At 29.9% G+C, this 23,662-nt stretch overlaps 1 protein-coding gene across 1 annotated transcript in view; it reads right to left on the bottom strand.

Moving 5' to 3' along the window:
* The window catches only part of LOC123293439 (high affinity cGMP-specific 3',5'-cyclic phosphodiesterase 9A), a 188,121-nt gene that overhangs the window by 68,854 nt on the left and 95,605 nt on the right, over window positions 1-23,662 (bottom strand). Inside the window, exon 3 of the mRNA XM_044874266.1 lies at window positions 12,398-13,047. Coding sequence (XP_044730201.1) covers window positions 12,398-12,551 — 154 coding nt within the window. The 5' untranslated portion in view covers window positions 12,552-13,047. The remainder of the gene's footprint in view (window positions 1-12,397; window positions 13,048-23,662) is intronic.

The following is a 23,662-nucleotide window of genomic DNA, read 5'->3' as shown; positions in this document are numbered from 1 at the left end:
CTATGACAAACACTTAACATTTACGTCATACAAGTTGCCTAATTACTAATTATTTAAGAAAACTTTAACATTGATCGTTCCATTGAATTAACAATTGTTGTTTATTAACAAATAGAAACATTTGTGCCACTAACTCATGCGTTACTATTGATATTTGACATCTAAGAAACACATTCGATAAGGTTTTAGTAAACTGCGATCGGTTTCTTGCATTTTCTTTTATTATCCGATTTCTGTAACATCTTTTACTGTTCTAAATATAAAGTTCAATGTCGAAAATGTAGTATGTAACACAACAAGTGAAGTAAGTTCTACAACAGTTTTAATAAACTTATAAACATAAGCTAGCTATTCAATACTTACAATATATATAAATACTATTAGAGCATATTTTGTTACAAACCAACATCTTACCATCCATATTATGAAAATTGAATTATTTACCAAGGTGTGGTGTCTAGGTCCACGTTCTAAAAATATCTTCTACATTACTCTACTCTTAGCTCTGATATCAAAATATATAAACTTATATTATATAGTGATAAGAAGAATTGATAAAGACATTATTGTTGTTTTACCTATCGTCTATGTAAAACAGAATGTCCTAAAACGATCGCCTTGGCAGAAAATAATTTGAGAATTTTTTCTATTAGGATAAGCTTTTGAACGATCTTGAACACGTATGTTTGCTCAGGAGCGGTTGGACTCGTATGCCACCCATTCCTTATTTTGTCTTTACTTGTGCTTTTCGGTAGCCCAACAAATTTTTCTAGTTGTGAAACGGAGGCCTTTATTATTAATCGGTGACGCTTGAGCACTCTGTATATTGATTAAGATTATGTATCAGCACCCTGTATATTGATTAAGATTATGTATCATCATATGCAGTAATTTTCATTTGAAATGAGAATTTTCATATATCTCAAATTGATTTTATCCCAATTGGATAATTTTGGTTGCTTTTTTGGAGAAATTTTATCAAACAATATACTATCTGGTATATAAGCATAATATTGATGAGAGTTCGGAATAGTAAAACTACCTTTATCGTATTTTACCCCTATATAAGGCAAAATGGAATGCTCACTTAAGCTTTGCAGTTATAAACATTAAAATCACACTATTCTATTCAAAAACAATAATCAGCCATAAACAGGTAAGTCATGCCACATCTCTCAAGGTAGAATACCTTAGAGCGAAATAAGTTGAAAATAAGGAGCGACTCAATTTACTTGGAACATTCTTTAAATCAAATGCAAAAAAAGGTTGATATTTGTAATAAGCTTAAAATTAGTTTTCAAAGAGAGATAGAAATTACCTAAAATGTTCGAACAGTCCCCCGTTAGCCTCAATGTGCAAAGTTCATCGGAATATTTTTTCTTCAAGTATCGAAAACAAAATTTGAAATATGTTTAATTTTGTAATTAAAAACTTAAAAATCTATGCAAATAGGTATGAAACATAGAGAAAAATAGTGCGATGGTAAAATATAATATACTTTTCTTTTTCAATTTTCTCAATAATAAACAAATTTTTGCAAAATTAAAATATACATATAATTAATGAAACCTCATCGCGTTAATTGTATATGGGATCAAAACAAAGTTTCAGCTTCTTTACCTTCCAAGTAGCTAGGTTAGTAGGTATGTTAGGTTAGGTTATATTGTCGTTCCACGAAGGACACACTTAGAGTATAGAGCCGATTGTGATACCAGATACGTGTTTTACCACCTTTTCTGCAAATAATTCATTCCCTAAAGATACGCCTTAAAAAATAACAAAAATATTTTAAATTATTAAAACTGTTTTTTGTACTACGAAGCCTTTTATGGCCCATAGCCTGCAGTGTCATTTTCTACATAGCTATAATATAGGAGCTGATGTGGTTTTTTTTGTTATGAATCAATATTTTAATTTAGAATGGCAAAAGTAAAAAGCTTGTGTCTACATAACTAAATAGGTACGTAAGAATGAAAAAGCAAATGATAAACCAAAAGATCAATAGCTTCGAGGCTCTTCATTTATGTATTTATAACAATTTATTTATTTGAAGTTTTAATAAATATGTATTACAAGATTTATCAGGGAAATTAAAATATGACAATATTTACCGATATTGTTTGATATTAATAAAACTTGTATATGCATGGTACGTTTTATGGAGCTTATATTTTCAATGTTGTAGAGCATGGAAAGCAGCATTCATGACCATTACCATAGGATGGAGGCATAAAAAAGTAAGCTATAAGTATAGATCACAGAACATAAAACTTTTCACATTTTTTAGAAAGAGAGTGATTTTTAATAATTTATGGTTTCATTAAAACAAATTATTTTTCCTTAAAAAGTTTTGTAAAAGGTTTACCATTTAAAATTATTATCTTTAAACTTAACTTACCGATTTATGTGTAAGATTTCATAATTTTTTGGAAGAGCATTTAGCAAAGTTGGTTTGTTATACGATATACCCGTCACATAAAATCTCCAGATTTGCTTGGGGCATTAGAAAAATGATAAATTGCAAAATAACCCCAAACTTAATAACACTCAAATTTTTAGATCTCTTTTTAATCACTGTTAAATTTGAATGCGGGCAAATGCAATTATAGTAAACTAACCTGAAATAAAAAAAAAACTGAATTTTGCTTTAATTGAACATATATGGTTTGTTTTTAATGGACTTATACGACGGACTCTTTTACGCTAATGAAGAATTATATGTAATAGTTCGATTCTTACAGGAATGCGTTTCCGTGGCTGCCGTAACCCATGGCTATTGTACTCGTGACCAAAAAACAACAACAAATTTCTTGGTGAAAGTGGTGAAAACAATTAAAAGTTATTAAATTAATATTAGAAGAACATGTTCTAAAAATAGATTCAATTGAGATATCGTTACAGTTTCTTAATGATGTCTTCAGTATTAAGAAAATAATATTTATAAAAATTGTTACATTCATTATTTAACTCATTTTAACTTAAAATATAGGCATATTTTTTCGTTAAATTTATCAATTATTTGTCTACCCTATTTTTTCCTAAGCGGTACAATTTTAGTCCGTGAGTATATTTTTCGTCAGAAGTCAACTTGATAAGCTTGAAAATGAGGGGTGCATTATGGAATTTGATAAAGTAGTAAGACAGAAAAAACATGATTTAGAAATAATATTTAAGGATTAATTAATTAAGTTAATACATTAAAATTTGAGAGCGCTTAAACATTCGCATTCGCATCACTAGTAAACACAGGTCATAGAATCACATCAGTTTTTTAATTATAAAAACTTTGAGCTTTATGAATTATGTGAGATACAAACGTATCGATACCGTTACTGATTAGATATATATGTAGGTATGTATTTCTTTTAGTTGTTATCATTGCAACGTAATTTTTTATTGGATATCTGCAACTCTTGAAATAAGGATACACCTACATAGTGCCTGAAAATGTATACTAATGTATATAATAATAGAACCACAGTATGTATATCGAAAAATACGCGGAAAAACGCAATATTGCTGGAGAAACGCAATACTGCTGTCTTTTCAACTCAAACCAATACCATTACTTTCGTAACAAAATTTTGACAGCAATTTCGATTGGTTAATAAGTCGTTGTCTAGATCTGTCCATACCGTATGAACAGGTAAGTCAATAGAGGTAGCCACATCTCAAGGAAATGACTGAAAACCAAGTAATTAGTAATCGATAGCTAAATAATTAAAGAAATGTCAATATAAACCGATGCATTTTTAACCCTGACGAGGACTTGCATAGGCATCTACGAAAGGAAATTTTAAAAAAAAATGTGCCTTAAAATTCACATTGATGCCAAAGTGGTTACAGTATACTACAGGTGCAATAAAAGAGTCCAGAATTGAGACTCTTACACGAGAACCAGGAAGCCTGTAAAAGTGCTTCTTAAGTTTCTCCCTGCACTAAATTATTTTAATATTTTTTCTAAGCAAGTTTTTTCTTGAATTTCCACTCTCGCTTATTAAGTTCATACGAAGGCCACATTTACGAGGGACATCTTACAATAACACTTTAGCTGCAGCCTTACAGAATAGTTTTATTTGCCTACACAATTAAAACGAAAATAAAAATATAAAATTTTCCAAAGTTATATTTTCTTGGTCAAATGATAGCAAACCCACATAAGCTTTGAAAAATCACTCTAAATCCAAAAAAAGTTTGATTCAAAAATATAATTTCAGAGGAGGTTTAATGGTACTTAAATTCGATGGACATATACAAGTACCATGCGAGATAGATAGATCTGGAAGTTAGGGGTAAAATAAGTCTAGCATTCAAAAACACACCTTGTAATCGATATGTAAAGTAGATTATAAAACAAACTTGAATATCAATTTAATCCCAATAGAATTTGTAATGGAAACTGTTTTATATGCGATATTATTATATACTTTATTCTATATTTATACATTGAAGAAAATATGCATATAACATGCATGCTAAGAGCATCAAGAGACGCAACCTAGACGATACGATGCGCAGTGGAGTATTCATACAAAATTTCCGGACAAAATAAAATGAAGAGCTTTTTATGCTCAAAATTGATTTAAAAGTCTATTTAGTTGCAAAAGTACCTTTTATTTGGAAATCACTTCATCAAATCCGTCTTCAAATCCAATTATTTCATTTTCGTCACAAATTATTTTAATTTTTTGCTTATGATCCACTTTTTTTCTTATCTATGCTTGCTTTTTGCTTCCACGTAAAATGATTTTGGAATTATAAGTTACAATGTTTCACTGAAAAACTACTGGCTACTTTTATTTAATTTTTCCTTAAGCTATCTTAATCTCTATCCTTATCTAAATTTTAAAAGAAAAGCCGCATGTTCGCTAAAGATTTTTTTTCAGAAACATATGAAAGAATACTTAAATTTTGCCTTCCACGGAAAAATTTTGCCGGATAAAAACCTGGCACATAAACAAAAAACTTTGAAAATGATAAATTTAATGAAAAATGTTACCTGTTTTTAACAGAAAATATGAATCACAAATATTTAATTATATTAATAGAAACATTAACATTAAATGCTACTAAGTTAAGCACAAACGTTCGTTTCAATATAAAAAAAAATCCTTACTTAACTGCACTTACAAATACAATAAACTTAAATTGAATGACACGGTAAATCGAGAATAATAACTCTCATCCGTAAGAGCGGGTAGATTGGGGCTTACAAAACAGGCGGGAAGCGAGGTTGAGATAACTCAAGTGACCTGTTTGTGATGGAGTGGTTATACAACTTCACCAAAAAACATGTTTTCTGATTTTATCCGGAAATTTGGTATAAATACTCCACTGTACGATCATACGATGATACGATGTTATTATGGTTTGCTGTGCTTTTGAATCGATGTTGAATAGATTTGAAAGCTTTAGTAAATGCATCGCTAACATCGACATATGTAGATATTCTTAGATACCTTATAATATCCATGTATCTCTATGTCTTATTCTTCTTATATCTCTTGAGTTACGTTTGATCTAAGATTACACAAACATCTTTAAGTGATCAAGATGTAGATTATACGTGATGTTTACAATACTTAAGTTTTCAAAGATAATATCTCTTATTGATCATAATTTTAAGAGTATTTTTACGTTACTTAACAGGAGACGTTCATAAGGAACACCTAGAGTGTAAAGGCATGCTCACATTATTAGTAACATAGACGGGATCATCTTGAGAGAATACGTCATTAAAGTTAACATTATTTATAACAAATACCACAATGCAAAACCAAAAAATGAGTGGATACATTCACAAGAAAATTTACTCTAAAATAAAATGATATTTTTTTATTTTTACAATATCTGGTCGCCACACTTATCTGCTCCACGACGTATAATTGAAATTTTTTGGTACAATACGCGCGTGACAATTTTATTTACTATATATTTCATCTTCAAGATTTTACGAATAGATTGCGTAATTGCGTTGTTAATTTTGTTTAGTATAGCCTTGTAAAAATAACTTTTTAATTTTTAGGAAGAAATACTAAATTTTTAAAATGAAGCTGCGGTCTAAAATTTTTTAATTTAACTTTTTCAACTCCAATTTACCTAAGATAACACAAAGACAATATTTTCACTAATATTGAGGACTTTAATAACCAAATAAAAAAATAGTATAGTTATAAATATTTAAAATAATTATTACCAAGGAATTTACACATTTTTTTAACTTAATATTTAATAAAACGAACGCTATTTGACGAACAACTTAACAGAAAGTCTAAGTAATCCTAACTTTAGCCACATCTTCAAGGGGCAGCTCTTTCTAAGTCAATATCATTATCCTGTTGTTAACTTTAGCCTAAAAATAGAAGTCGTTCTAAACTAACATGACTGAAGTCAGGGAGTTTTAACTCACATTTTATATTATACTCATAAACCGAAACATAACTGTCTCAACCGTCATCACAATATATAAGTCCAAGAAATTTTTCCAATTTACAGTTGACACCAGCCATCATCTAGTGGTCATCTTGTTTGGTTTTCAAAATAGTCTTAATGCATTGATCAGTGTTTTTCAGTGTCCAAGAGTGCAAAGGACTTTTTTTTGCTATAACATAGTTTTATTTTTAACCCCCGAACTAAAAAAAGGGGCGTTATAAATTTAATCGCTATGTGTGTGTGTCTGTGAGTATGTGTGTCTGTCTGTGGCACCGTAGCGCCTAAACGGGACAATAGATTTTAATTTTTTGAAATTTAATTGATTAATTGAAAGGTAATTTAACGGAGAGTGTTCTTAGCTATATTTCAAGTGCTAGTTTAGGGCTCCGTATGTTTCAAGTTAAAAAAGGACCCCCCTGTATTTTTAATAATGCAATATTATTATATATTATCACATCATACATAATAGTGTGTGTAATGTAACATGATCGATAAATAAAAATTAAAAATAATGGATAAGTAATAAAAAATTATATATTTGGCAGGTGGAATTATTACTATTGAAATATCATTCCCAAGTATTCCCTACGAATATGACAGCTACTTTTTTATAGTAACCTTGTTGATAAAATAATAATAACATGCTTCCTTGTACCTTATCTTAATATATATATTTCTTGTGTGTGTTTGTATGTGACTGAACTCCTCCTAGACGGCTGGACCGATTTCGATGAAATTTTTTGTGTGAGTTCAAGGGGATTCGAGAATGGTTTAGATTCACAATTTGGTCCAGTACAACTGTTTTTGAGGGCTCCGTACCAAAAAAATGAAATTTCATTAAATGGTGGGAGCGCATATAAATGATATCACATTATATTACAACTTACTATGTGTACTATGTATTTTTTATTGTCAATAGGCATTTATTAGAGCCATATGCGAGCGCAGCGAGCTCTATGTGTACTATGTATTTTTTATTGTCAATAGGCATTTATTAGAGCCATATGCGAGCGCAGCGAGCTCCACTGCCGAAGGCCAGGCCAAAGGTCGAAGCTCAGGCCGGTCCAATAAATGGGAGTTAAATTGGGGTTTAGCGGGATGAGTGTAGAGGGACGTGAGTGGCATTTATTAGAGCCATATGCGAGCGCAGCGAGCTCCACTGCCGAAGGCCAGGCCAAAGGTCGAAGCTCAGGCCGGTCCAATAAATGGGAGTTAAATTGGGGTTTAGCGGGATGAGTGTAGCGGGACGTGAGCGGGACGAGTGAGCGGGACGTGTGTACAGGACAACGTCTGTCGGGTCCGCTAGTAAGTATATAAGAAGCAAAATTAAAGTAATAATTTTATTTAGAAATAACTTTCTTCTATATGCCAAACTTATTGCAGCATACACCTCTAATGAGGAAGTAAAAAAAATATAAAAATAACATTTATTAAAAATAATATGTACAAAAAAAAAAAAAATCGTTGTTGTAACCATATTAAAAAGTAAATACAAAACTTTTTTTTTGTAACAAAAAATGAAAATTAAACCAATGTAAAACAACGACGAACAAAAAAAAAGTTGAAAAGTGTAAGTTGAATCAGAACAAAAAATTAACAAGAAAAAAAAAACATACGTTATAAAGAGAGAAGTGAGTATATAACTGAGAGCAGTTTTGCTTAATTATGAAAATAATTAAACAACATGAAAAATATTTGTAAAATATATATGATATTTTTATGTAGGTATCATTTTTTGGTTAGGTTCAGTTTCAAGAATCCTGGATATATGAACATCCTGTTATGTTTTTAATGAACCGTTTTTATACCATGTATATGAAATATACCACGGTATACTAAGTTTAGTCTCAAGTTTGTAACGCTTAAAAATATTGATGCTATGAACAAAATTTTGGTATAGGTGTTCATAAAATCACCTAATTAGTCCATTTTCGGTTGTCTGTCTGTCGTCTGTCTGTCTATCATAACGATTAATCAAAAACGAAAAGAGATATCAAGCCGAAATTTTTATAGCGTGCTTAGGATGTAAAAAGTGAGGTCGAGTTCGTAAATGAGCAACATAGGTAAATTAGGTCTTGAGCCCGTAGGACCCATCTTGTAAACCGTTAGAGATAGAACAAAAGTTTATGTGTAAAAAAAGTTCTTTATAAAAAAATAAACAACTTTTGTTCTGATCCCTTGAGAGAGAATTTTTTGGATAAAAAATAAGTAAAACTATCTGAAATTGTTTCTGCGCACCAAATTTGTTTACCAAACCGAAATTTTTCCAATTCGTTTACAGAAATTAATCTTGCCGAATCTTATAAATTACATCGAAACCGTACTACTACCGAGCTTTCAATAATTAAATACAAGCTTGGTGGATTTTCGATGTTTTTCTATCACAAAGAGAAAATTTATCAACGACAATACGAACTCAAAAAGGGATGAAATGATGAAAATTATTAAAAAAAATTACTGTTGATTTTGTGTATGAAAAACTTTATTATATAAAACCTTCAATGAAATATTGAACGGTGGTTGATATCCCTCTCAATAGAGTAAATATTTATTTATTTTATATTATATCTTTATAGATATACGTACAGAGTTGGAAAGAGTACCGTGTGATTTTGAAAAGCTTTAAATAAAAATTTCATAAATTTTTACTGGTTATTATTTTATCACCTTCAATTTAGTAAATTCAGTTAACGTGTATTAATCTCTAGACAGTTGTATTCCTAGATGTAAAAAATTCGTGGAGGCGAATCTTGAAGTTGTTCATTACTTATCGCATGATTGCCAGTAGCATCTGCATGTGACTCGAATTTAATTGAATGAATGGCAAAACGTAATAAACGAAAGGGAATCTTTACTATAATTCACTTAGTATACTATTAACAAAATACCATTTACTTAAAATCACAGTTAATTTTCTTTTCCACTTAGTTTTCTTAAATGCTTTTTTATTTTTGAAGGGTTATTTTTACACTTTTTTCAAAATCGCACATTTTTCTGCCTTATCCTATTTTATGTTCAAAAATATACAATACAAATATTTATTAAACATGGATTCAACTTTTTGGATATTTCTACAGTGACACGGTTCTGAAAATATCAAAGAATTTTTTTGAAAATATTAATGCATGATGATTTTATTAGAAAAATGTAGCTACTACAGTCATTTAAAACACTGCATTAAAAAAACCGCACAAAAAATGGACATTAGCTCCAAGTAGTCGGAAGATAGTATTTGGCAGGTAACATACCAAAAAAAAAAAAAAAACAAACAAACAAAATACATGGTTTCAGTTTTTTACTGCAGTCTCATTCAAATATACTTTAGAAAACCTTAAGGATAATATTTACAATAATATCAATTTTTTAAACACAAAGCGTAACAATTCTCAGAAAACATTCTATATGCTTTTGTTACAATTCCACGCACAAAAAATGTCTGTACAATAACTTTGATGTAATAAACCGAAAAAAAAATTTATGTATTAATTTTTATACGGGAGAAAAATTTTTCGAATATGGTTTGAATTTTTCAATGCTTTAATTAAAATTTAATATTTTAAGTAGATTTACGTGTTTCTAAAGTAAGAATATATTATATACGGTAGAAAGTTTTTCCGAAGAAAGTTATTGTATATAGAAATTGTTTAACGAATAAATTAAGAAAGCCATTCTTTTCAATTAGGATAAAGTAATTTAAATAAACGTTCAATTTGTTAAAATTCAAATGATACCAATTTATTCATTAAGTTTCTGGACTAAATTTGACACAGGTGTTCCCTGAAAATTTCTAATTTATATTACCTTACTTAGGTATAATACCCACCTTGCCTAGCGAGTTTTAAGGTTTGTTTAAGTATAATCGGTAAAGAATCTTAGTTAAATACCCTTAGAAGATTAAGACAGGTCGAGAAAGTATGAGTAGAAATGGATGGTATTTTTTGATTTTTGAGGTGAGTTTGATGAGTTAATACCTCAAATGTCACCACAAAAAGCGGTCTCCATATTCTGACTCGGGCCGGTATTTACAGTTTAAAGCTATCGTGTGATGTTTATCCGTTATTTGTAGCGACCGTAGATTTATCAAAATATGAATACAATAAATTTTACAAGGATTATGCCCTCTTTTTATTTATCCATTTTTATTTGTTTGTTTGTTTCTTATTTTGTTTCTTGAATCAATTTTTTTTTGGTTCTAGAGTACACATTTTGTTCATTGCAATACCTAAGCCGATTTAAAATGTGGGCTGGGTTTAGCGGGCAAGTAATAAGTATTAATGAATTGCAGTTAAGTTATGAATTGCACAGGACAACGTCTATTTATTCTAATTATTAACGAATTTCATTTAGTTTTTGTTTTGTGGTGACTTTTTAACAAAAATATTTATGCACTTTGTTTCATCCACCGTATATTATTCCTTTATTTTTTCTCTTTTTGTTTCATAGTTACATTGTCTGAACGGTGAATAGTGTTTTTTGTAGTTTGTTGTTTTTAGAATTTAACGTATGATGGTTGACATCATGTCATAATATGATCCATGTAAAATAATGTTATGATATTCATCAATCGAAATACATTTCAATTCTTTTATATAATGGTTGGTCTACAAAGTAACAAAACTGACATATTGCAAAATTTTTCCATGTATTTTTATCATTTTTCAATGTTAGATAAAACAAATGCATTATGCGATTGAAGTGAAATGATTTAGTGTTTCCTTTTTTTTTTTGTAATCGGTTTTACAAACCGTTTTTGTATTATAAACTACTATACAAGTAGTGGTTGCTATGTTTCGATAAAAGAGTGTATATCTAAAATGGTGGTAGATAAAGAAAACTCAGTGGCGTAAAGGCAAAAGTATTGGTAAAACTATGTAAAGATGTGCAATATACCAAGGTCTGTCTTATCGCAGATAGAAATATCCTTCAAAATAGGAGAGGAGGTGATAACATATTTTTGCTCTATGATTTTCTTCTACAAAAATGCTGAAAGATTTGTAAAAGCTACTATTATTGCAGAAAATTTGCGGATTCGTTCCGTAATCATCGTATTGAATGCTATGTCTCGTATTAATTGCAATTAATATAAGACGCATGATTATTTCATGATTACTTGAAAGTCTTATGACAATCGGTTTAAATTTAGGAAAAAATAGGCTGGGAAAATAACGCGAAAAACATTCTGTCGTATTTTCGAACGCGAGGGCTTAAAACTTCAGAACCAAACCTACGTGTATGCATCCATTTAAACTACGTGTGTGCATCCAAACGTCAATGAATAAAATAGACAACTAACAGGCATATACAGTGTGTCGCATTTTAGATGAAGACAGCCTCATATTTTCGTTATTTATATAAGTACGCCTCTCCTCGGTTTTTGAAACAGTATATTTTAAACCTCACCTCGCGTCGCTTTCTTCCTCGGCTACGAGGCACGAAGCGAGGCAAGGCTAATAAAGGCAAGGCAAGTCTTTCTAATAATTTTTTCCGATATCTCTAGCCACCTCTGACACTAGGCAAAACATTAATAATTGGCCGTATTTGAGTTTTAATTTTAGATTTCGGTTAAATATTGTTACTAATGTGACCCATGTCCTTGTATGACTATGCAAAATTTCAAATCGATATTCCTTTATAGGATATTTGCCTTATTTATATAACGAAAATATGAGGATGTCTTCATGTTAAATGTACTGTAAAAGCAATATAATTCCAGAGTGAAAGTCATCACTTTCTAATCGTTATACGCTAGAGATGATCAGAAATCTCTCCCCTTAATAATCCCTTTATGGAAAATTATTTTTCTGAATTCAGGTTATACAGTTATTTGAGACCAATTTAGAACACGACTCCCTTTCTGGATCTTGAATATACATAGTAGGAGGTATGATTAAAATAATAACATTCCTGTAATAAAATTCCATACATTCATTGTCTAAAATCTTAATACAGAAAATGTTAAACTTACCTTTAATTTGATCGTCTGGTGTATTTGATTGAAATTTAGCAACCTCAGCTTTTCGTCCAATTACAAAATGTACAATACGTGTACATGGTATCGTTGATGTTGGTGATAATGTTGATATGGTGACCGACCGCTGAGCGTGTGGTAAACGCTCCATGTCCGGGACGGCCGCTTATAACCAGCGCGCGCTCTATCATCGCACAATACATAGTATTGATAATACGTTCACCATTTTATATTGGTGAACATATTGTTGCAATAATATTAACGCTAACGATAATTTTAACATAATTATTAACAACGAAGACGATGATAACACATTACTTTTTAATATACACATGACAGAGATAGCAGATGAACTTATTAACGCTGTTGAGGATACATTCTTAGTGATTATTGTTAACTCTCGAAACATTCTCAACAATTCTTGGCTACAAGTAATTGCGGATTATTTGATGATATGTATCATTATGAATCTTAGTTTACATCCTCATTGTCCTTGTTCCACATATTATTCTCATAATACGATAGAATCAGTGTTGTTTTGTGCTGGTGTTGTTTGCTTTGAGACGGATTTAATGAATGATGCTGATAATAATCCTCCTCCTTTGGTCCTCGTTATTCTGTACGTTGTTACATTGAATATTTCATGCCTGGAATATTAAAATTAGGTGTTAATTTTATAGAAATTTGATATACTGCGTTCACTAAAATATAGGTGTCATGTTTACTCCTTTACAAAGAAAGAGACGAAATTCAAAAATAATTTTTTTTCTTTTTAATGATTTGTTGTTGTATTTTGTATCAACCTTTCATTATTATTTCATATACAGTAAAAATGCAAGAAAATAAAATAGGAGCGAATCAGATTTTTACGGTTGCATAGAGAAACTTTAAGTGAACGAAGTATTGTTAGATGTATTATTTAGAATTAAATTTATTATATCATGACTATTATAGGAAATGTCACAGTGGGGTGGAAGATTGCCATGGGGACATGGACTTACTTTAGCCAACCTTTCTTTGACGACCTCTCGGACCTAAAGTCCTTCGACGTCAAAACCCTCTTTCGATATCGGCTCTATGGTTAAAGTGTGCCCCATCCCGGTACAGCCACTCTAATCTATAATCTATCGTTTTAAAGAGAGTATTGTTTGAAATCGACATGCTACTTTCTTTTGTTATTTTTTGGTAATGATTGCCGGATAAAAGTTGGCGGAATTATAATAGATTAGCAGCCTAAAAAACTTCAGAAAAAACTAGAAACTCGATATGGAATAATAGTGAATAAACGAATCCGTAGAGGAAAATGCAAATGCCTCGTCATTAATATTTTTCTTTTATAGGTATGCAAAAAATTGGTAAATAAAATATTTTACTTATGTATAAGAGATTATGTATAACATTAAGATGTAAGCCTGATAAATTATGATTATGCGCAGAGCGAACGAATAACAATATCTTTTCGTTTTAAGAAGTTCGATTGATCAAAGAAATTCATGTGTCTTCAAAATACTGCTGATTAAATTTTTTGAAATTTTACCAAATAATTTCCCGAGAATAGTTTAAATTTAATGGAATAAAAACGATTTACCAAAAAATGAAATGTTGAATAAAAAAAAAATTATCAACAATTTCTTAATAACCTTCTGTAACTATGTATCTGTTATTTAGAAAAATGTGACTAGTGATAGTATGAAGGAAAACAAGTTCTTGAAACAATTTTAAAATCAAAAGATGGTGTAATTTTTAAGGTCACTCTGGGGGATTTGTCTAAAATACAGCACAATAATTGGAAGATCTGACCTGCAGCTAATAAAAGTAATTATTTTTCAGTTTTTCCAATAGTGTTTCAACATTAAATTTGTGTTTTAATGTTCAAAATTCTAAAAATTGCTGACTATTCTCACCAATCTGCAATATTGTAATTCTTTTAAACTTTTTTTAAGAATAAAATAAAAACATATCAATTTTCTGTCTACTTATTACGATTCACAGCTCATCTAAAATAATATAGTTGTCTAAATGTAGAATGAAACATGCAAATAACATTCAGTAAAATCATTTAGTGTAAAATTGGCTTTACAATCAATTATTACAGTGAATTACATTTTGACGTTAAAATTGCTTTCCCTACTATATGAATATTATTATACCTATGTATGAATTACATGTAGATTGTAAAGGTATTATAAATGAATACGGCTAAAACTGATGAGATATCATTATATACACAGGATGAATATTTTAATAGATCTCCTTTAAAATAAATCTAACTTTGATCTTTGGTTGAAATTACTTGTTTCCTATCATTGGTTCGCCTCATGGAAAAAACTCATTTTTATTTCAAATTTGAAATGGGTAAAAAAAAAATATTTTATCCAAATTTTTATTTTTCTACACTATAATATTTCAACAGTACAATTTTCTTACTTAAAGAAAATTACTTTTGAATAATTCTATTCGAAATATACAGGGTGGGTCATTTTAATCTATAATGGCTAATAGCTCGTTTTGTAGTGAATCAATAAAAAATAACTTAAACAGAGTTTGATGAAGGACCATCATGATCTGACATCAAATTAGATCGGGTTTCTTTAACAGTCACTTTAGATCTTAAACGGTAAGGGATAGAATGGCACTTTAAATTAGAAATTTTAACTTTTTAATTTAAAGTGTAAATAATTTTTTCTGGATATATCTTTCGTAGGAAATGCGACTTAAAAATATGTCATTATTGCATTTAATCGAATACACGAATGTCATTAAAGAAAAATTTAACGTGAGACATTATTCAGTTCGTTTATAAGACTTAACCTTCCTGAGAATGAAATATAATTCAAATAATTGCTAACAACCCATATTGTTTAGTAAATTTGGTCATTTTAATTGCGTCTTTCAAAGCGTTAATTATCTCAGAAAGATTAGCAAAACAAAACTCTAATTTTTTTAATTAATAAAGTTTTTTCTTGGTGTAAATATTGAACATTTTCATACTTTCAATAATAAGTTTTCAATATTTCTCAACAATAATCGAGCGTACTTATAGGAAATATAATGCTGAACTTCCATCACTTGAAATTTAACTTAGCATTTTCAAATTCCGAAATAATTGTAGTTCAAAAAGAGATCAAATTTATTTAAATTAGAAAATAAATGCGAACAAAATCCTCGCGAATTATAAGAAAAGAAGTAAATATTTCAAGGATAAACTAAAATTTATAAATCTGTTTTTTGCTGACGATATTTAATCCACTTCGAATATTATATGCTCGTAAAGAATGTATAGATTTACGTATAAATCACTTTTTTACATTAAAAAACATGATGTATTTTGTAAGTTGTTCAAAAATAATCTAAACAAATCGTTTATCCGATATGTGTGCTATTGAAAAAAAAAACACCAATCCCTTGTCAACCTTCATCAAACTATCATAAAAAAGTCATATTTAAAAAATCTTCTGTTTTCTTTCTGAGATTGTTCTTTTTAAAAACTCTTTGAAAGAATGAAAACCAGTTGAGCATATAATAATTTTCTTTAGTTTTCATACCTTGTGTAATATGAAAGTCTTTGATTTCGGTTTTTAATTTTAAATAGTCGTTAAGATACTTAAACGACATATACGACTAAAATTAGTTTTACAGGAAATGATGTGAAGAGGTACTTTTCAACGAGACAAAGTTTAAAAAAAATTGTAGAAGCATTTGTAATCTCTGTTAGCTGCTAAAAATTTTAAGTAAAGGATATGATCTACACTATTTAGAAGACATTTTTGAACATCTTAGTTCGCGTTTTTGCTATAAATAGAATTTTGCAAACAAAACCAGATATTAATATTAAAAAACAAATAAGGGATGCTTTGAGCCTAAATAGGATGTATTTGACCGTTTAGTTAACGAAAAATTAATATAAAAAAAAGATTATTTTTTTATGAATATTTCTCATCCAGAAGTGAATTGTACTACAAACGACAACGTTGTTAAATTTACTTCTGTGCTGTGACTTTGTGCTGCTTGCTATACTTACTGCGTGAATAGATGCGTATCAGTGAACTGAACCTGACGATAATTTTCATAGATTTAGATAAGCGTATCCTTAAAACTATTAGAAATTTGTGTTTTTTCATACTCTGATAAGAGGATCTATCGGCTCAAAAAGACGGATTGCCTTTAGTCTAGCATTTTGAAAATTTTAATCGCCTTTGCTCAGTGTTCGACTACCTAAGAATACATCAACACTTTATAACTGGTTGCTGAGGTTCTACTGTAAACGATTTAAAAAGATAAGTAGATAAATCCTTTGTGTTGTGGAAATAACGCCAGCAATTAATTCAAAACTTGCCGTGATTTTATCTTTGTTTAATGCAGAAAGAAGCACACTTGATGATACGGATAACAATATCTTACGGTTTATACTTTATATATGTAGGTAAATTCTGTGTTATAATATATTCTATATTCTAAGATCAAAATTCTAGTCATTAAACATGAAAGTCTAAACACAATAAAAAATAAAAACTTCTTATATGTACTTCATTATTTTATTCAGGGTATATAAAAAGGCACTTATTTTTTCGTAAATTTTACATTAAATAAAATGTTCATCTGTAGATATAGACTTCTATGTTTGCAATTTCATTCAAAAAAGGTGTGTCGTACAAATAGTACAGGATGGCACGCCAATATATAAATACATAGAAATATTATCAAAGATAATAAATGATAACTCTAAAGCAGGCGCGGACGAGTTATTCAAAGTCAAAGCCACCATAAGTTTATTGTGTGTCTCTTTATGCAAGCCCGCATTGCTCATACAGGAGAAAGCGAGATAGGTATACGACTCTTCTACCTATCTCAGTCTCTCTAATAGTAATGAGATAGGTAGAAAAAAATATTGCCTCTCTGTCTTACTCGTATTATTGGTTGGCACTGGTTAGGGGTATCAATGTCTTACTCTTATGTTAGATACAGAAGTCTGAGTGGCTTCTCTAAGCCACGTTTGCCCATGGATACTCTAAAGATAATAAAGGATATTTCAAATTAAATTTAAATTTTTGTCCCAATTTCCTTAATCAATTTTTTGCATTATATAAATACGTATTTCGACTACGAAGTAGTCATCATCAGTATGTAAAATCTTTTTGGTTTTTCTTTTGTTTTTTTAATTTTCTAAATTTTCGTCAAAAAATTTCGTTAAAAAGATGTCATGTATGCTGTTGAGGAAATCGATTCTTCATCAAATTTTTAACAGTACCAACTGCTTATTTGTGAATATTTTGTCTTTTGGGATACTAATAAAGAGCTCAAAATATTTTGAGAGGGCCAAGCTGTATAGGGTTTAGGTTGGTATAGCTTTCCTACTAAATAATCTATTATAACCAAAGGAGAGTATATGTATGTATCTTCCATGTAATATACACAGCGAACTAAATATATAGGAAAATTGAATTTTCTTTTTACACGATTACATAGGAAAGATATTTTGTTGTAGTATATTATTATTATATCCCATGTAAAATCATTTGAAAGGTGGGTTTCTACTACTCTAACCACTAGGTGGATGGTAGTAGGTACCTATAAATGTTCATAATAAATAGATGATATACACACATATACAGGCCAATTCAAAAAATACACTGACACGTTGCAGTCATGGATTCTTTGCTACAAATACAAGCAAAAAATTCTATATGAAAATATGACCGAAGATTTATCATTTAAGAAAAAAACGACAAAGTGATCCTTTGATGTCAGGAATCCATATCCGAAGATAGTCAGTATATTTACTAACTTCTACTCAGTTGGTTAAAGCGTATGGAAGTATTGCCTCAGTTCGTTAAAACGTAAACAATTCCGTACACTGTATGATAAATTTAAACAAATAATTCAAAAGATAGTTGTAGGATACATCAAAACAAACATTCGATTCAAGGATTGGAAACGATACCCTTCGAGATTGCAGGTGTCAGAAATTTGGCATTCCATGTCATAATCTTCATCATTCGTTGAGTTTTTTCAAAAAATGTTTCGAATAAAAGTTTATTCGAAAGATATTTTTATAAGAAACATTTTTGTTATTTTATAAGTTTTGTTTTATCTTTAATAGTTTTAGAAATTAGAAATTACAAACTTCTCTGCCCCACCCTGTATCAATCAATAATGAATAGATATACACGTATATACAGATAATATGGTAATACAAAATTCATGTACCTACTATCATACATACCTCTAAACTTTTATTTCAATTGAAAATACTACTACGGGATTTGTTTTTTTTATTATATTGTTTTAACTTTATGGCAGAAAATTATGTATTTCATACCGAAAACTAAAACAAAAACCTGTGAAACTCACCGTTACCATTGCTTAAATCATTGAGGAGTATGATTGAATTCAGAAAAAGAAGGGCTTATTATCATGGCTTGAAACTTGTGATTCAAGATTACAACATTACAAGATCATAAAAACCTAGGGTTACACGGCCACAGGAATTAATACAGGAAACTATGGCTACAAAATCGACATGTGGAAAATGCGTTCATGAAGATAAAACGTTTAAACATACGATGTGCGGATGCCTGTCTGTTGAAAATTGGTAAGAAAGAGTTGGAAATAAATACCTTAAGAGATGTCGACGTGTTTTAAAAACAAAGAGCCACAATAGGCAATATATGATCGAATGAGTAGATATGAGCAGTATTTATCGCAAAAGTAAAATTAAAGCCTAAACAAGGGAGGTTCTGAAGCAGGTATTTATGATTCCACGAAAATGATATTTATCACAAGCATAGTTATAGAAAGTCGATTTCATTGAAACTATTTTTTTTTTGTTATTCTACCGACCATTTAGCAATTTTTATATTTGCAGAGACTTTTATTTACTGAATTAGAAGAAACTTATTGGTGTGGCATGTAAAAGTAATTTTCACTACAGCTTAATAAATTTTGAACAGAATAATAAAAGTTTTATTGAAATTTGGAAATTTATATTGAAAAGTTATTATGATTGTGTTTCAAGAAACTGTATATTTTATTTAGATTATTTATGTGATAAAACTAAAACAATATCAGCCTTTCGGAATAATAATTCTAGACTGTTCTACAAACCTTGAGCTATTGGAATATCAACTTAATTTTTATGAACTGTTAGTCTGATTTTTAAATCCGCATTCACCCAAATGAGTGATTTTTTTAAATTATAACTCTTGGTTAGTTTAAGCGGTTCCTAGATATGTTAGGCGACTACTTATTCAGCAATTTTGATACATATTCATACGAGAGTGGAAATAAAATGGGATTTTCCTTGTCTACTTTAAACAAACAAAAAATGACTGACAATCTGTTATTTTAATTTAATCAGGATAGTTTTATCAAACATGTAATCAAAATATAGAAACATGTCTTTAATAAAATGACTAGACTCGAATCTACGAATTTACGATATCTGATTTTAATCCTTCATACTGATAATAACTTTGGTATTAATACACCTTTGAATATGCTCATAGAAACTTTCAACACCATATTGAATAATAAGAAGGTATTCGAATAGTTATTTTAAATAAATGGTCGATTTCAAATTGATCATAATAAAATAACGGTGATAAGATGAAGTATAAGCTTAATGCTATAATTTTGTAATAATGTAGATAAAAGGGGAGTGTGGAGTGAATGGCACCATCTAAGGAATATTGCTAATAAAACTCATAATTTCTGTAATTTAAATTTTTATTTATTATGAACGTAAGCTGTACTTATCTGATTACCAGAAAATAACAGAAAAATCTGAAACCTAAGTAACTTTTGGAGAAATTAAAAAAATGCTGAATTGTGTCTTTCGTTCCAATTACCCGAACGTTCGGGAAATTGCCAATAAACGCCCCATTAGTCGATTGGGAGCATTAAATTTTAATCAGTCTAGAGTAGTATTATCTTTGATTTCAGTTAGTCTCACATAAATCTTATACACCAAAGAATTAAACAACAAAAGGAACATTTGGTGACAAAATGGTCTCGTTTGTCCAACCACTATGGGAGCAGGTGTAGATAGCTCGTAGTGGTCCATCTTTTTCCAGCTGAGGCGAGTATCGTTGACGTAGAAAAATAAAAAGAGGTGGTATGAACATTCCTGGAGCACTCATGGATTATGTTAACGTCACTTTTTTCCTATTTCCCACGAAAATTTAAATTGTTATAGGTACGAGGTATAAAAAATCCTGCGATGGGGCAATGAGATCCATACACTTCGTAATCCATCATAATTTCAAAAGTCGTACCTTAAATTAGATAGATGTAGAGATATGATTAACATAAATACAATATTAAACGTATGTATTTTAATGCTTACCTGGGACGTTATTATTTTGTATGTTTTATAACAGTGTAGCAAAAAACAAACAATCGTCTCGTCCAACTGAATGAGTGGAACTAAGTCATTGTATGTTTTAGGCTAGATCTATTAAACATAAACGAAGACACTCAAACTTCATTTACATAATTACGGGCATTAGGGAAATCCATTTTGGACTCACTCCCCTTACCCGCGGGCTCTCATTACCCAATGTTCCCCTACTCATTATTGGTATTTAACAAATTTTATCAATAAACAAGATGTATAATACACAATATAATCCATCTATCAAGAGAAGATTATTAATCATTGAAGATGACAATATTCAGATGACATAAATTTTAACTAATTTCATTTCATGGTATTACAATATTTGATAACACAAAACTGTTATACCGTAATATAATAATGCTATATCAAGTAGATAGATATTTTGATAATCTAATCTTTATATACAGGTTAGTATAATATTGTTTTGGTACGAAAACACAAAGTACGTTTTTGGTTCAATTGATAGATTAGTTAGACAGAAACATGCTTTCATCAATTATTACTAATGACTTTGTAATTCTTTGAAACTTATTAAAATCTAGTCGCCCTATTAGCTCAGTTGGTTAATGCGTAACCAATTCCATCCGCGGTATGCTTAGGGTAGCGGATTCGGTTACCGCCGTCGCAACAAAATTAATTTAATTAATAGTTGATGGGCTGGTGTAGTGCATTTTTTATGCATGAAAAAGATGCACTCAGCCTCTGAAATTGAGAAGCTCATAAATGAAATTATCAGTGGAAAGGTGGTAAAACACATATATGATATCACAATGGGCTCTATATCCTAAGTGTGTGCTTCGTGGACAGCCAATATAACCTTACCTAACCCAGCCTATTAAAATCTACAATAAAATAAAGTTCAAAAACTAAAACCCAGACTCTCGAACAAAAAAGTGCTCTTAAAAGTATGAAAACAAGAAAATATTTTCTTCTGAAATTGTTATGATGAGTAAAATCGTCATAACAGTCGGGGGACCTCTAAGATTAAACAGTTTTCTACGTAGTAGAAAAGATGTCCTCCGACTGTAAAGACGATTTTACTGATCATAAAAATTTCAGACAAAAATATTTTCTTGTTTTCATACTTTTAAGAGAAAGTATTATAATATATATTCTAAACGCCCTTACATTTGCTACCAAATGCGCTATCATTAAATCGAAATTTGTTTTTCGATCATAACTTTCGATCATGTCCTTTACAGAGCGTCATATTTAATTCAATGTGACGCCACATACCCTATAACTAGCGGACGATCAAGAAACTTTTAACGATACCTCATTTGTCGAGTTATGATAAATAGTTTAGAAGCTCGGGGGGAACAGATGCATATTAATACGTTTTAAACTATTTTGCGGTTATATTTTCAAGATAAAGTATAAGAATATATATATTTTGGAAAAGTGCCAATTACGCCCTTTAGTTTGATGCCAAACACGCTATCATTAAATCGAAATTTGTTTTTCGATCCTAACTTTTCCTCTGGAAGGCATCATAGTAAAGGAGACATGTGCGGCATTTTCCAGATACAAAACCTTATACGAGTCTAGTTGACTTTATTAACGGTCTAGATTTGGTGTTAACGTGTACTTTCATTTACCTATATGTCGTATCAACATTATTTATTATACTAATTTTCATGATTCGATTAACTAACTGTTATCCCAAGGGTTTCTTTATAGTCTCAAGATACTATAATGTATCAACATATAGGAAATTCTATTAACATTACTGTTTCAAATTTATCCCTTATTTTTCGAAAACAGTAATTAATTGATATTGATCAACATCCCGATGTTGAAAGCTATTTAAATTCTTCATAAAAATTTAAGAAATAGATTGATTGACAACAGCTTTATAGTATCTAGCATCCTCCTTCTATGGAAATATTTACACTGTTTTTGGAAATAAAATTTCTAACCAGTTATGAATCCATAATGTAATAATCCATCGGCGAACGTTTTATTGATTTTATTATCAGTGTGGCCATCTTTTATTTTCGATATCGTGAAGTATTTTTATAAAACTATAAGCTTAAATAAAATTTTTTGTTCGAAGATGTGATCATTGAGACATTTATTCTTTTCGGACAACGAGAGGAAACTAGATGAAATGCTACAGGATACTGCCAATTTATATATTTTAGCTGTCTTTTATGATTTGAAGTACACGGATTGCTATAGTCATCATATGTGGGAAGGAGGTTAAGGGTGGTCTTTTTTTTGCCGATTGCTTTCCTTTAAAAATTTGGAAATTCAAGCACATGGTCGCGAATTCTGGAGAGTTGGATTATCTTTGTATACACCGTAAATGGATGAAACAAAGTAGATGAAAAATGGATCGACAAAATTATGCGCTGTGCATATTTTCAAACATGGATTCCCACTATATTCTACATATTTACAATCCTTTCCATGATATTTTCTTTTTTCCTGCATAATATGCACTGCCAAATATGCATTTTCCAGAAAAATATGCACTAAATTATTTGGCAAGAAATTATCGATTGACAAAAAAAGATAAACGAAAACATTTACATATAGATGCTCAAAAACCTTTTGGTTAGTCTTCAGAGTAGGCAAGTGGTCGACCTAGAAAACTGTCTCCTACGAAAAACCATATATCGTTTATGTCTGTCTATGTCAATAGATTTATATGTGTATAATAAAATGAATTTCGATGTTTCGAGGTCGATATCGTCATTTATACAAGCGGTACAAATGAAGTATATTCAAACAGTTAATAACGTCTGCCTATCTAAGTGGCTGTAACTTGAGTAGTATCATATCAATGGAATATTTTTTATGATTTCTACTGTATACTTAATAGGCGTCTTTCCTATGTAAATAAAATGGTTTGATCACAA

The sequence above is a fragment of the Chrysoperla carnea genome, chromosome 1, assembly GCF_905475395.1.
Source record: "Chrysoperla carnea chromosome 1, inChrCarn1.1, whole genome shotgun sequence".
NCBI lineage: Eukaryota > Metazoa > Arthropoda > Insecta > Neuroptera > Chrysopidae > Chrysoperla > Chrysoperla carnea.
Note: the sequence above shows the minus strand (reverse complement) of the source record. Positions and strands in the feature narration are given on the sequence as shown.